The 14,540-nt window shown below is 36.9% G+C and overlaps 1 protein-coding gene across 2 annotated transcripts in view; it reads right to left on the reverse strand.

Moving 5' to 3' along the window:
- UGP2 (UDP-glucose pyrophosphorylase 2) overlaps nt 1-14,540 on the reverse strand; it is a 54,044-nt gene that overhangs the window by 21,837 nt on the left and 17,667 nt on the right. For both annotated transcript variants that reach the window (XM_056129972.1, XM_056129971.1), the window contains exons 2-3: nt 14,056-14,183; nt 13,001-13,108 (exon numbers count right to left, since the gene is read on the reverse strand). In XM_056129972.1, coding sequence (XP_055985947.1) covers nt 13,001-13,108; nt 14,056-14,169 — 222 coding nt within the window. In that variant the 5' untranslated portion in view covers nt 14,170-14,183. The remainder of the gene's footprint in view (nt 1-13,000; nt 13,109-14,055; nt 14,184-14,540) is intronic.

Raw genomic sequence — 14,540 nt, forward strand, 5'->3', positions numbered from 1 at the left:
CATCAGGCTGCCTAGATTTGATCTTAACATTCCACTCTTCATAACAGCAAAGTACTTAACTGCTCCAAGTCCTTCATCTATTTCGTGAACATGAAAATAAATGAGAAAATGCATGTAATGTGCTAAGTAAGGCTAAGGTCCTCAGGACTCACAAAAGTTGACTGGCATCATTGATTCACTTTCACCCCACATCTTAACATATCTGAAACCCAAGATGCACTATACAAATAATGCGACCTACCATTGACAGGCTGCACTTCTCTTAGTAGTAACTATATAGTACAAATTAAAATTAATGGCACAAATGTGATAAAGTATGCTACTGAATTTTTTTTTCTGTGAGCTGTCACAAACCAGCTCAATAGTCTCTCAGACATGGGTTTCACTCAAAGACTCTTTCTAGTCATGTATAATTTACTGGCCTATCAACAAACCATACTCTGGGACAATTAATCCTACTGTCTTGTTTTTTAGAAAATGTTACTAGAACACATTCTCATTAGGTTACATATGGTCTACTGCTTTTCTGATTCTATTAATGATGAACAAGTTATTATGAAAGTTTATATATCCTACAAGGTCTAAAATGTGCTATGTTGCCCTTTATAGAAAAGATCTGCCAAACCTGGCTTTGGACAATCTTTTGAAGTGAGAAAAATCCAAGTTTTGATAATATTTCTGCTTCTGCAAACCATGCCTACCCTAAAATGAAACCGAACCACTTGACAATTTCTCAGCACAGCCAGAGGAAGCAGCATAACCTTCTCTCCCAAGGTTATGCTGACTATGAACTTCTCCTGTCAAGATCAATGTCTTATAGTAATTCCCTAGATTTTCATACCTTTCAATGGAAAGCTACAAGTATGTGAAATTGGTAACAGAACAATTTTCAAAACATCAGAAGAAAACATAAGATTTAAAAAGTTTTGTTCACTTACATGAAACATCAAGAGTAATCAAATTCATAGAGACAGAAAGCAGAATAGTGGCTGCCAATGGCTGGGGGAAGGAAGGAACAGGAACTGTTTAAAGAGTACAGAGTTTTGGTTTTGCAAGACGAAAATGTTCCAGAGGATGTTAGCCAGCAATATACTACCCAAGTGCACACTTTAAAATGGCTAAGATTGTGAAATTTTATGTTATGTGTGTTTTACCACAATTATGGGGGAGTACACATTTATAAGTACTGTCAAGGAATCTAAGGACCAGAGAGCAAAAATATCACTTTTTAGAAGCCTTTTGTGGCCCTCATACCCTCAGAAATGAGTCTATTCAAGGCCCACTTTTAATTTCAGATACAATTATTATACTGTTTCTAAACTGTCTGTTCAGCACTCTGTATCTATAAAGATAGAAGGAAACAGCTGCCATATGGTACTTCTCCCTCTATATGCATTACCTTTACGTTCTTAGGTTGTTGACAGCATTCATTTGCTTGATAACAAATGAATAAAGTGAATAAAGTTATTAGTAAGTGAAATTTTTGAAAGTGATTGCCTGTCATATTTTGATATAAGCTTCTTTCTTCTCTTACTTTTAAATAGCAAATTTGTAATAGTATAGGGGTTGAAGTGCACACATGGTGTGGGATCCACTCCATTTCAATCCCTGGTATCACATGATCTGCCAAGCACTTCTGGGTAGCCCTGGAAACTTCCAAACACTGGCTGTATGGCCCAGTAATCCCCAGCACCACAGGAGCCAAGCAGCAATGCATCCTCGGGTCTGTATTGAATCACTAGGAGCCCTGGAACACTACATGAGACCCAAAATACATACATATAGAGCTTCAAACAAAGTGGTTTCATCACTTACTAGGAACCAGATGACAAACACCAATATTTTAACTCAAGGAAGAAAGAAACTCGGCATACATTTTGAATTAGGCATACATTCTATACAAGTTTAAAAAAAAAAAACCTAAATCTAAGACTGCATAAAAAATACTAAGCTAAAATACTCAAGTAGTAATTATAAAACAAATTGTAATGTGTAAATAAAATGAACATTACATGAAGATAGTATGAACTGAGTCTGGAAAAGTATATCTGCTACTTAAGTTATTTTGCTTTTATCTGTTTATAAATTTTGAGAACACAAATTACCAAATCAAAATGTATTTCAAATTTTCCATCTATAAATATTAAATGACATATGGGGGGTTGTAATTATTTTAGTTAATCTAAAATAAATGTTTCTAAACCCATGGACAGAAAAATACTACAGCATTTTTTCCAGTGGTGGAGTGAAACAGTCATCCTTTTCATACACTGGATCCTCACATGTTCAAAACAAAAATTTATGAGGGGGGAAATAAATAGGTTCTTTCAAAGAACAAGTCGAACATCCTGGGATCAACACTGCTCTAAACAATTCTCACCAGCTCCAATAACTCATGTTCAATATCCTTCAATTCCACTATTCCATCTGCTACTTGAGTTACTGAAGTCTTAGTAAAAATATCCAAAAGAACTACTACCAGACGTGAGAATCAAAAAGTCACAGATTTTCTGTATGTATTAGGTACTGCCATTTCTCAAGACCAAACTTGAATATTATGCCTTTCTTTTATTACAAAGTAATAAAGATCATAGTGATTCAAAGGCTAATAACCAATCACCCAAAATAAAGGTATATTAGATTATTTCAAGCATAATAAAAATAAAAATTTTTTAAAGGGAAGGCACAGAATTAAAGCACCTGCTTGAATTCAATGACCTCAGTTGGATCCTTTCACCTCATAGGGCCCCCAGAAAACCACCAGGAGTGATCTCTGAGTATTACTAAGGTGTGATCCAACCTCCCCCACCCCACAAAAAAAAGAAAAGTGGGGGTATTTTATATGCTAGAAAAGAAATCTACTCATCTATTTTATTCAGAAACTATGGAGAAATAACAAGAGTCTAACTTTAAAACCCCTCAAACTCCTCTCATACACTGATAGTAATTGATGTTTGTTCTATACAATACAATATAGAGGTTAAAACAGTTGGTATCAGGCACATCTGGGTCTAAATTCTGTCTCTGCCACTATTTGCTAAGTAAACTTGCATGTAAAATTCAATCACTTTCAGTCTCAGAGTTCTACTGTCAAATGGATATTAGTAAGCTCCTAAATTTGTTTGAGGATCGTGAAAGGAAATACATGTAAACAGCTGAGGATAACACTTGGCTCATTAGCACTGGAATTCTGTTTGCTGGTGTTGCAATTATTATTAATACTGCTGATAAACACATAAAGTACACCACATTCTGTGCTCTAAAGATAGGACTCTTTTCTTGAAAGAACTCTATTATTGTTACTAAAGGGTACCAAAGAACAAGGTTGTTGTAGCCTGACTCAATACCTGCTTTATATCTCCCTCTAAGGCAAATTACTAAATCTGAACTTCAATTCTCCTTTTGTAAAATGAAGTTAAGAAAAATGCCTTTCTTCATTTAAAGATTTTTGAAGTGATAAGTGTTTAATGCTCTTTTGAAATAATAAAATACTTTCTAATCTCCCAGTGGCTTTAGGATTACTACAATGAAGATTCTTGTCTTAATTCCATTCATAAACAGAAAACTTTGATTAAAGGCTTATTTTTACCTTTTCCATATTTTTCTAGCCATAGGTACCCCTCAGACAATTCTTTTTTTTTTCTCGGCTTTTATTTATTTTCCATTTTGAGCTTGGACAAAAAATTCCAAAAGCCTTTCAGCCATTATTTTGTGCTTCTTTTGATGCAGATGTAAATTTTAAAATGGGAAATGGAAACAAAAATCAATTTGGATCACTATATTATGTTTCTAGTTTTAAAAAAAAAAGTGTGGGGACCAGGAAGATAGTTCAGTGATCAAGAACTAGCGCTTTGAATGTACAGTGACAGAAGTGACACTGGTTGTGGCCCTGGTCCCCTCCTAAATATCCCAGGGGTTGCCCTTGTGGCTCAAAGCACCACCAGGCCCAAGTAGTGACATATAAAGAACTAAAATACATGCTTTGTATGTTCAAGACCCCAGATTCTATTCCTGGGATTGCCTAGCCCCACCGAGAAAATCAGGTGTGGTCCTGTTGTGTCCCGAGCACTGCCGAGTCTGAGCAGCACATAACTATCAGGTCTGCACACAGGCTACTGGTGGGCTGAGTATCTCCAGGAATGGTTGGAGGGCCTCAAGTCACCTCTGGGAGTGATCCCTGAGCAAGTCAGAGGCAAGTCCTCAGGACAGCTGAGTTTGTAGCTCCCAAACAAAACCAATCAAAAGGAGCAACTCTGGCTGAGGGTGTGGCTCAAAATATAGAGCACATGGCCCATGCTTTGCATATGTGGGGGCCTGGATTGAATACCCAGAATGGCATGGCACCACAAGGAATGGCTGTCCCTCTCCCTGTGCTGCCAGCTGGGACCCTGACAACTAACAAAAAATACCAACTCACCTAAAACTTGTATTATAAAACCATGCTATCCAAATTTTGAAAACTGTTACAACTTCCAACATATCAAAGAGATGAAAAACTGTAATATTCCACTATAACAATGAACTTTAAACCAACTAAAAAAGAAGACAGACCCTACCTGCTGCACTATCTATTTAGTCCCAACTTTCGGATATCTTTAGCTACAAGAGGAAAAAAATAGTAATTACACATAGTTGTTGTTTTGAAATTCAAATCCTATCAACAGGTATATGCCTATCAACTTTTTATAGAAGTCATGAAACCAGCTAACCTTGTGAGGGATCAGACCTAAATTCATACTGGTTTAAGGTGGCAGTTTCTAAAGAGTATTTTAGTGTAGACTAGCATGAATTATAAAGGTCAAAGGTAGACAACCAGAGTTGGAAACTGATAGAGGAGATGGAAAGTCCAAAAGGCAATCCCATGGAGAGAAGAAAATACTGGTGAAGGGATTGATGTTAAAACACTGTGCCTAAACCCAATCACAAATAACTCTGTAATTTAACGTTGACTAAATTAGAAAAAAAATTTAAAGGTAACCTCTGATAATGCACATAACTAGGACTAAATGCTCTTTATTAAAATCATCTTCGGGGCTGGAGAAACAGAACAGCAGATAGGGCATTTGCCTTGCACACAACTGACCCGGGTTCGATTCCCAGTATCCCATATGATCCCCCGAGCACTGCTAGGAGTAATTCCTGAGTGCATGATCCAGGAGTAACCCGTGTGCAACACTGGGTATGACCCCCCCACCAAAAAAATTAAAAGCTAAATAAATAAATAAAATAAAATCACTTCCATCTGTCTTATCAGTCAAACAGCCAGTTAGCATAACCGTGTCAAAAGATACCTCAGAACAACTGCAGGAATATAAATTCCCTTGAAGACAAAACTGAAGCCACTAATAGCATTCTTTTATACTCTATACTAGGCTTTAAATTATTGAACACTACATAACTAGAGATTAAAAGTGCAAAGTGCACTTTAATTTAATTATATAATTCAGCTTCTTAGAGCACTCTGGAAAAGTGAAAGCAGGGAAAGAAGAAAGGCAAAACTATGGAAAATGAAAGGACAGGTGGTGCTGGTAGGTTGTGAGATTAAGGCTGCGACATTAAGATGAAGGGCAAAAACTAAGTATTAAGAATTGAGGCTCTGTTGATCTCTTTCTTTAGAGAAGTCTAGAAAAAACAAAAGACAATAATTTAGAAAGATACAAATTTTCTTGAGTGTTTAAGGAAAGAGATCAGAAGGACTTGGGCCCCCCACGAGCGGGGAGTAGCACAGAATGTAGGGCTTTTGTCTTGCACATAGCCGACCCAGGTTTGATTCCTCTGTCCCTTTTGGAGAGCCTGGCAAGCCACCAAGAGTATCCCGCCTGCATGGCAGAGTCTGGCAAGCTACCCGTGGCATATTCAATACACCAAAAAACAATAACAACAAGTCTCTCACTGGTGCCCTCTTGAGCAAATCAATGAACAACAGGAGGACAATGCTACAGTGCTACAGTTTAAGGAAAGAGATAACATGGGAACAGAGTCCTGCAAGAGTTTAAGAAAAAGCGTTTTTTTTTTTTTAAATTAGCACAAAGGAATGGCTGGAGATGACAGAGAAGCTGTATATCTTACTATGTATATACATTACTATGATGGTAATTACAGATCTATATACATTTTCCAAAACTCAAAAAACCTATACACTAAAAAGAATTTTTTTTGCTTTTTCTGTAAATTATACCTCAATAAACCTGACACTTCAAAAAGAGAAGCTACTAGAATGAAAATTCTCATTAACTTTATGAAGTTTATGAGAATTGAAATACAGGGGGAAGGTGGCTATGTCCCAAAGGGGTGCTGCAGATAACCCTGCAGCGCAGGGTCCTACAGTGATACTGATTTCCAGTATCACATGGACTCATTCCCCCAATATCATAGGGGTCGCCCAGAAGGTCCCCAGGACCACCAGGCCCTCTGCCTCACTACACATGACAGCTCTGGGCCCAAACACTAAACTGTACTACCAGGAATGGCCCCTGATATGCCTAAGTATTGCTGGGAGTGGTCCTTATTTAAAAAAAGAAAAAAAGAAAGACAAGTATAAGCATTTTTTAACATTAAACTTATGTTCTTATTTTCCACCATTTTTTAAAATTAGGAATTATGGGCTGGAGCGATAGCACAGGGTAGGGCGTTTGTCTTGCATGAAGCCAACCCGGCCGACCCGAGTTTGATTCCTCTACCCATCTTGGAGAGCCCAGCAAGCTATGGAGAGTATCTCGCCCGCATGGCAAAACGTGGCAAGCTACCCAAGACGTATTCGATATGCCAAACACAGTAACAACAAATCTCACAATGGAGACGTTACTGGGCCTGCTCGAGCAAATCGATGAACAACGGGAGGACAGTGCTACAGTAAACTTATGTTCTTATTTTCCACCATTTTTGTCTCTCAAATTGTAGCTCCCACTTGTTAAGCTTCTCAGCCATCAGAGCTGCAGTGGCAGGCAAAGATAATCAATAGCTGGTTTTCCCATATTGTTTCTTCTGTTTCTTTTGGCTTTTTTTGGCAGGGGTGGGGGTACAACAAGCAATGCTCAGGGGTTACTCCTGGTTTTGCACTCCTGGTGGTGCTTGGGGGACCATATGAGATGCCAAGGATCAAACCTGGGTCGGTTGCATGCAAGGCATGCCCTACCCGTTATACTATCGCTCAGGTCCTCATATGGTTTCTTCTGTATCTAGATCACATAAAGGCAGATAAATATACCATTTACCTCATAACTAGTGAATAAGGTGCTAAAGGCCTATTTTCTCTAGACTTCTACGGTTCTCAAGGCTTTTCTTTTCTTTGATTTACCTCTCATTCTCAGTGAAGTCTTGCCTCAAGGTTACTCTAGAAGTTTATCATAATGCTAGGATGTCTTGCTCAGTCCTGATATCAGCTAGATGCTTACACAGCATGCTATGAATTATTTATCACACCATTCTATAGTTACTTGTTTATGAATCCATTTCCTCCACAAACATGATATCAAAATGGTGAAGAGGAAGCTGAAGATACGGCATAGTAGTAGAGCACTTATCTTGCTGATTGAGACCCTGGGTTCAATTCCCAGCAACACACACACACACACACACACACACACATACACGTGAAAAGTATAGGATAACATTGGTTTTTCATTTCTCCCTGGCTGCAAGGAGCTTAGGTTTACTGGGTTACAGTATTCACAGTGCTCTTGAGGCACTCCCAAATCCTCTGTTTATCTTTAACCTCTTCTCTGTGCTCTGCTTATCCAACCAGTCAATCACCTTTATCCCCAAATCAGACTCGGTTGACTTGTAAGGTCGGATCCTTCTAAGAACTCTGGATTTGAATTTGCAAGTGAAATATTGCTTTTTCTCTTTTCCCTATGTCTTTTGCATAGTTTATTTCAGAGCAATGTCCTTTTTGTAGACACAGGAAGACAGTTAATAGAACTTGGGACAGCTTTTGTAACTTGGGAGTTAACTGACTCCAAATAATATTCATTCCTGGGCATCCGTTTACTCGACTTAAGCCTCAGTTGCCCTTAGTTCCTATCACTCCAAAAGTAGGGTCCCATCGAGGGACTGGATAGATTCAGGGCAAGCTGTGAGCTATTCTGGCAACAAAAATTGTACGTTCAGATCTCATTTTATCTTTATACACACATACACAAAACAAGTCTTTACTGGATTTACCATTAGCTGATGGGAAATCTTCACCATAAAACCTTCCTGGGTCACATCATGTCAAATTCTTTAGCCAACTGCCTCTAGTAAATCTTTCAAAAAAGATGTGCAGATGTTAGCTGCCAAAAGTTCTACTATTCCTCCTTAAAAAAAAAAATCTGCAATTTTACTCTGCACACATGTATTGTATCTTTCTTAAAATTCCTTACCATTTAAACACACATCTCCCAATGTTTTTGTAGAGATAGTTGAGAGTAAGAAAAGCTCTCACTTATTTTATGGAGTGACATAAAAAAAAATCTATTGAAGTAAACACCATAATGGTACATGGTTTTATGTCAGCTCTACGCTTCAATAAAAGAAAAACAGCTGACTTTAGATGTCTCCTTCTCCTTCACAAATATACCCTCACCCTTTAGAGAACTTTAAAACAATAAAAATTTTAAATTTAAAAAAGGAAAATAACAACCACAAATCAACCTGAGTCTTTGTATACCTAACTGAAGGAAAAATGCCTTCCTTAAAGAACATTTTTCATATAAATGAGACAACTGCCAAATGATAATACATATTAAGTTAGGGATTAAAAGAACCTGTCAGTACTTTTTTGAAAAAAGTCCTACACCTTCTTCAATTTCATTTGTTTTCCATCTATCTCCATCCACAAAAGCTCAAACATGAAATCTGTTCAAGATCAAGATATTCTCATGGTCTCTCTAGAAAACAATGAAGTGGTCAAACAAAAGTGGTCAAACAAAACTATGTATATGGAAACTGGTCCCTTCTTGTTATAGTATAAAATATTAGCCACAAATATTATATGAATAAAATAGCACTTTTTATTTGTATGGTTAAATATCAAAATAAGCTTAATTATAATATTTAGTTAACATTCACAAATCTGGGGCAGAGCCTTATTCATAATACAATTTGATAAATTGGGTTATTGTTCTCAACCACAATTCAGTAAAATATGGATTCAGTGTGTTCACTGTCAGAGCTAAAGTATTCAATATAGAAGACAAAGGTGAGAAAGCAAAATTTAATATAAAATTTGGAATGCTTAACTGAAGTCTTTCAAGTCTTTCATGTAGTATATATGAAAAATATTTTTATCTAAAAAGTGATCACTAGAGCTGAAAATGGCATTTGCATAAATTTTCGGAGGGGACAAAGTAGTAAATAAAACCACTGCAGATACTTTACAATGAATACACTAACGTGGAGTTTTTCAGTAAATTTCAAAAAAGAAAGGAAAAATATTTTAGATTTTACAGGCCATGTAGTCTCAAACACAACTATTCAGCTTTGCAACTATAGCAATGCAACTGCTACACACAACCTGAAAATAAAAGAGTGTGGCTGTATTCTAATAAAACTTGAATTAAAAAACAAGTAGCCAACTCAGGTACCTTACCAACTCCCATACAATAATATAGAATCTTTGTTATGATTAATGTTTATACATATACAGCTATAATGCAGCACTGATATGATAAATGTCACTCCAAAGGATGCCCCTCCCACAATAATGTCTTTGGGGCCCAAGGAGATAGAATAGGGGTTAAGGCACTGGCCTGGAATATGGCTGACCATGGTTCATACTCCAGAACCAAATACAATTCCCCAAACACCACCAGGTATGCCACCCCAAGCCCAAATATAATAATAATGCTATTATTATTATTATTATTATTATTGGTTAGGAAGATATTAGCACTGTAGCACTGTCCTCCTGTTGTTTTTCGATTTGCTTGAGCAGATCCAGTAACGTCTCCATTGTGAGACTTGTTGTTACTGTGTTTGGCATATCGAATATGTCACGGGTAACCTGCCAGGCTTTGCAGTGCGGGCGAGATACTCCCGGTAGCATGCCAGGCTCTCCGAGAGGGGCGGAGGAATCGAACCCGGGGTCAGCTGCATGCAAGGCAAACACCTTACCTGCTGGGCCATCGCTCCAGCCCAGGAAGATATTATCACACGTATTAAAGAAAACAAAAACCTAATCTTAATTTTAAAAAGTCATATAAAAGAAAAATTAATCTAGATATCTCTCTGGCCACAAAAAAAAATCTTTCTTTTTGGGGGGTGGGGATGTGGGATGGGGGACAAAAAGGAAGTGGTAGAGTATAAAAAAGTAAAGAAGAATTAATATTAACTCTTCATTTGTATTCTCAGATCTATTTGCAAAACCTGTTAACATACAGAGTATAAAATGCATTTGTCCTAAAGAAGCAAATGACATATTTTTAAAAAGCAAACACTTTTTGTTTCAATTTCCAAAATCCCCTATGTGGGATTATAAACACATTTTTTAAGGATGCCAAAAAATTTTTTTAATTATTTATATTTTATTGAATCACTGTGAGATATAGTTACGAAACTTTCATCATTGAGTTTCAGTCATACAATGATCGAACAACCATCCCTCCACCAGTGCACATTTTCTACCACCAATGTCCCTAATATCCCCATTCTCCAATCCCAATCCTCCCCCTGCCTCTATGGCAAACAGTTTCACCTATAAGGGACACCCAAAATTTAAGTTACAAAATGATGATATAATATATTTTTAATGATATATTATATTTTACAAAATAATGATATATATTTGAACAATACTTTCATAAACAAAAAAAGACTTCATAAAATTATGACATTAAGAATTCTATTATCCATATCCTCTTTTTTCCCCTATCAATTCTGAATCCTTAATAGTAACTATGCCTTCCTACTACAGGAGCACAGACTCCAAAAAGGATTTGTTACGCATTGTTGGGATGGTACTACTGAACTGGAGGAGATCTCCAGGGAGTTCTGATCCCTTGATCCTTCTATTTCCTTCTTTCCCCACATTGGAATCCCCACTTCAAGAAATTCTTATATATACGTATACATACATATACACATATATGTGTATATACACATACATACATACACACATACATACGTGTGTGTGTGTGTGTGTTCTCTCAAAATATACAGAGGCAGATTTCTTCACTGATAAGGCAGAATTTAAACCTTCAAATATATTGAAAGAAACAATCAGCATCTTCCTTCAAAACAGTTAGGCTACATCATCAGAAATTAAATTTGCGGTCCAGAGACAGTATAGGGGATAAGGAGCTTGCCTTGCACATGACCAACCGGGGTTCAATCCCTGGTACTGCATATAATCCTCAAGCATCACCAGGAGTGATTCTAAAGCATAGAGCTAGGGATAAGCCCTGAGCTCAGCCAGAAAGGGCCCCCAAACAAAACACAGAAGTGAAAAATCAAAAACTTGAAATTTTTTTCTACATCTAAGGTAAGGTAAAGGCAAAGGCCCTCCCGTTGTTCGTCGATTTGCTCGAGCGGGCCCAGTAACGTCTCCATTGGAGACTTTGTTGTTACTGTGTTTGGCATATCGAATACGTCACGGGGAGCTTGCCAGGCCCTGCCGTGCGGGCGAGATACTCTCGGTAGCTTGCCAGTTCTCCAAGAGGGGCGGAGGAATTGAACTCAGGTCGGCCATGTTGGCTGCGTGCAAGGCAAATGCCCTACTGCTGTGCTATCGCTTACCTTTTTCTACATCTAAGAATAAAAATAATCAACACTAAAAAGACTTTCTCAGAAAAATATATGATGAACTCAATTAATTTAAACTACCAGATAGTATATAAATGAATACATAAGTTGGGCTCTAAGAAAACTTTATAATGGTTATAGCAGAGCAGCCTCACAGTAGTTTGTTGAGTCCCTACTCTAAACTTTAGCCCTGCTCTTAAAACAACACCAGATTACTTAAGAGTGTAGACATATAAAGTATTGGCCAAAGATACAGCTAAATGGGCTGAGGGCCTGTTTTGCATGATGGAGACCCAGGTTAATTCCACATGATCCCTAAGCACAGCCAGGAACAACTCTCTACCACACTACGGAGTCAGAAGTAGACCTGGGTCAAAATAAACAAAAAAAGATAAAACTCTCTAGATACAATTATTCCAATATATATATTTTCTATCTGCAAAGGTATTTCAAGAAGTTAAGATCAAAATTGCTGACAGTAAGAGAGAAAAGTCAATATAACAAACCTATACTTTAAAAAACATTTTTGTGTTATTTTTGAGCTATACCTGGCTGTGCCCTGAGTTTATGCCTGGCTCTGTGCTCAGGGATTACTCCTGAATTTAATTAACAGTGCTCCAGGGACCCTATGTGTTACAAGGAATTTGAACCCAGGTAGGCCACAGACAAGCCTTACCTGTTGTTCTATCTCTCTAGTCCCAGAAATTCTATTTGTATCATTTAAGTTACTCATCTAGCAATCACATTTCCTGGCCTCCAAGATTAGTACACAGACATTACATGAATACAATCAACAACTACTACCACTATTAGGCTGACGGTGCCATATGATAGCATAACAAAGTGCTAAGCAACTATAATATGCTTCAAAACTCAGTATGTTTCCACATACATCTCTTAATAAAGCCCCATTAATGGTCTTCTGAAGTGTATAAATAAAGCACTTGATGATACCCTCATTTACACAAAACTCAGCAGTAAGAGCACTAGAATTTGAATCTGTTGATACTAGATCGCCACACGTCTTTACTGCAGTTGACAGAGGCATTTGGATTGACTTGAAGTAAGTCCTATGTAGGATAGGAAAGCTGGGTCTCACAGAAAGAAAAGTAGTAGAAAGCTATCTCTGTTCTTTCAGTATGGGGAGACAAAATGTAACATAATACCTATCTGTGCTAAAGTGATGTTTCTTACAGGTCCTCTGAATGTTAACACAGCCCTAAAGTTAAACCAATGTCCTAAAATAACCTTAAAATTTTCTTATTTTTCTAGAACTTACCGAATCTTCTGGAGGTCTCTGAATTTTCCCCCAATCCACAGAAGGGCCCTTTTCTTGCAAAAATCTATGAAACAGTTTCCGGAATCCATCCAGGTCTTTTTTAGTGTGCTATGAAAATAGAAGGCATTGTTACAAATAGCAACAGGCTTATTATTACATAGACCTATTATTCATATGATTAACTTTTAATTAAATTCTTACACTATTAGGATATGGAGTACAGCAGAGATTTTTTTCTTTGTACTCCAACTTAAATAGAAAAAAAAACTAATAAAAACCACATTTAAAAGAATACGTGCAACAAGGCTTCCCTAGCTGACCAATATCATATAATTATTGATAACAATTGTTATTTACCACTTGATATATGAGACATTCCAACTGTTTTTCTACTATTATTCACCAGTATCTTAATATTCTTCTTTTCAGTGAAAAATTAACATTCACTAAATACATTAAAAGGAGCAAAATACATCAAACCTCAAAACATTACATACAAACAGAAAAATGAAAATAAAAGGAATTAGTATTCCAAAAAATTCCTTCTGTATTGAAAGTGCTATGGTTCTATTAGAATTTACTTTTTGTAAAAGGCAGGCAAGATTTATCAAATTAACTTCTCATGCTGATATCCACCTGAAGATATCACAACACAAAGTGTAATTCTGTTATGATTCTATGATTTTTATAATATAAACCTTCTAGAATTAAAAAAAGACTTAAAATAAAGGGTAAATAATTAAAGTCCTTAATTTGGCTTTGTTTTGTTTGGGGCCCAAAGCTGGCAGTGCTCATGGCTTACTCTTGGCTCTGAGCTCAGAGTTCACCCCTGGCAGGATTCTTGGGGAGCAATGTGTGGCATAAGGGAACGAACACAGGACAGTCACCTGTAAGGCAAGCACTGCACCTGCTGTGTATCATTCTGTCTCTAAAATCCTTACTTTTTAAGTAATCCTATTTTCTTTTTTAATGCTATATGACATCTTGTGCTTATTTCAGGATGGATGATAAGCTACGTATAAATTTTTTTTTTTTAAAAACACTAAAGTCTTTACCTCAACCTCATGTGATGGTGCTGTGGTGAGTATTTTTTCTAGTTCCTTCTTCACAGATAATTCAAGCTCTTGTCGAATGACTTCTTGGAACTGGGAAGCACCATCTTGAGACATAGCTTTGGTAAGATCTTGAATCAAAAATATAAAATTAATTAAAAATATCAAACACCTGGTAAGTAACAGCTAATTTGTTTCAAGCATTTTACGAAATGTAAAGGGCCCAAACCATGATTCCATCATTCTTTCACAAGATTTCTGCAATTGCAATATCAACTATTAGGATGATATGGATTCAAACATGACTCCATGCTTTCATCATGTATCTGAAGCACTAAACACTTTCTGGAAAAATGGGCAGTTGTATATTAGAGGCCCAATCTTTGTTTGTGTATATACTTTCACCTCTACTCTTTCCTCCTAGACACAAAATTTGGAGAAGTAAAGTAAAGGCCCTCCCGTTGATCATCGATTTGCTCAAGCGGGCC

Source organism: Sorex fumeus, unplaced genomic scaffold (genome assembly GCF_029834395.1).
Source record: "Sorex fumeus unplaced genomic scaffold, SorFum_2.1 ptg000006l, whole genome shotgun sequence".
Taxonomy (NCBI): Eukaryota; Metazoa; Chordata; class Mammalia; order Eulipotyphla; family Soricidae; genus Sorex; species Sorex fumeus.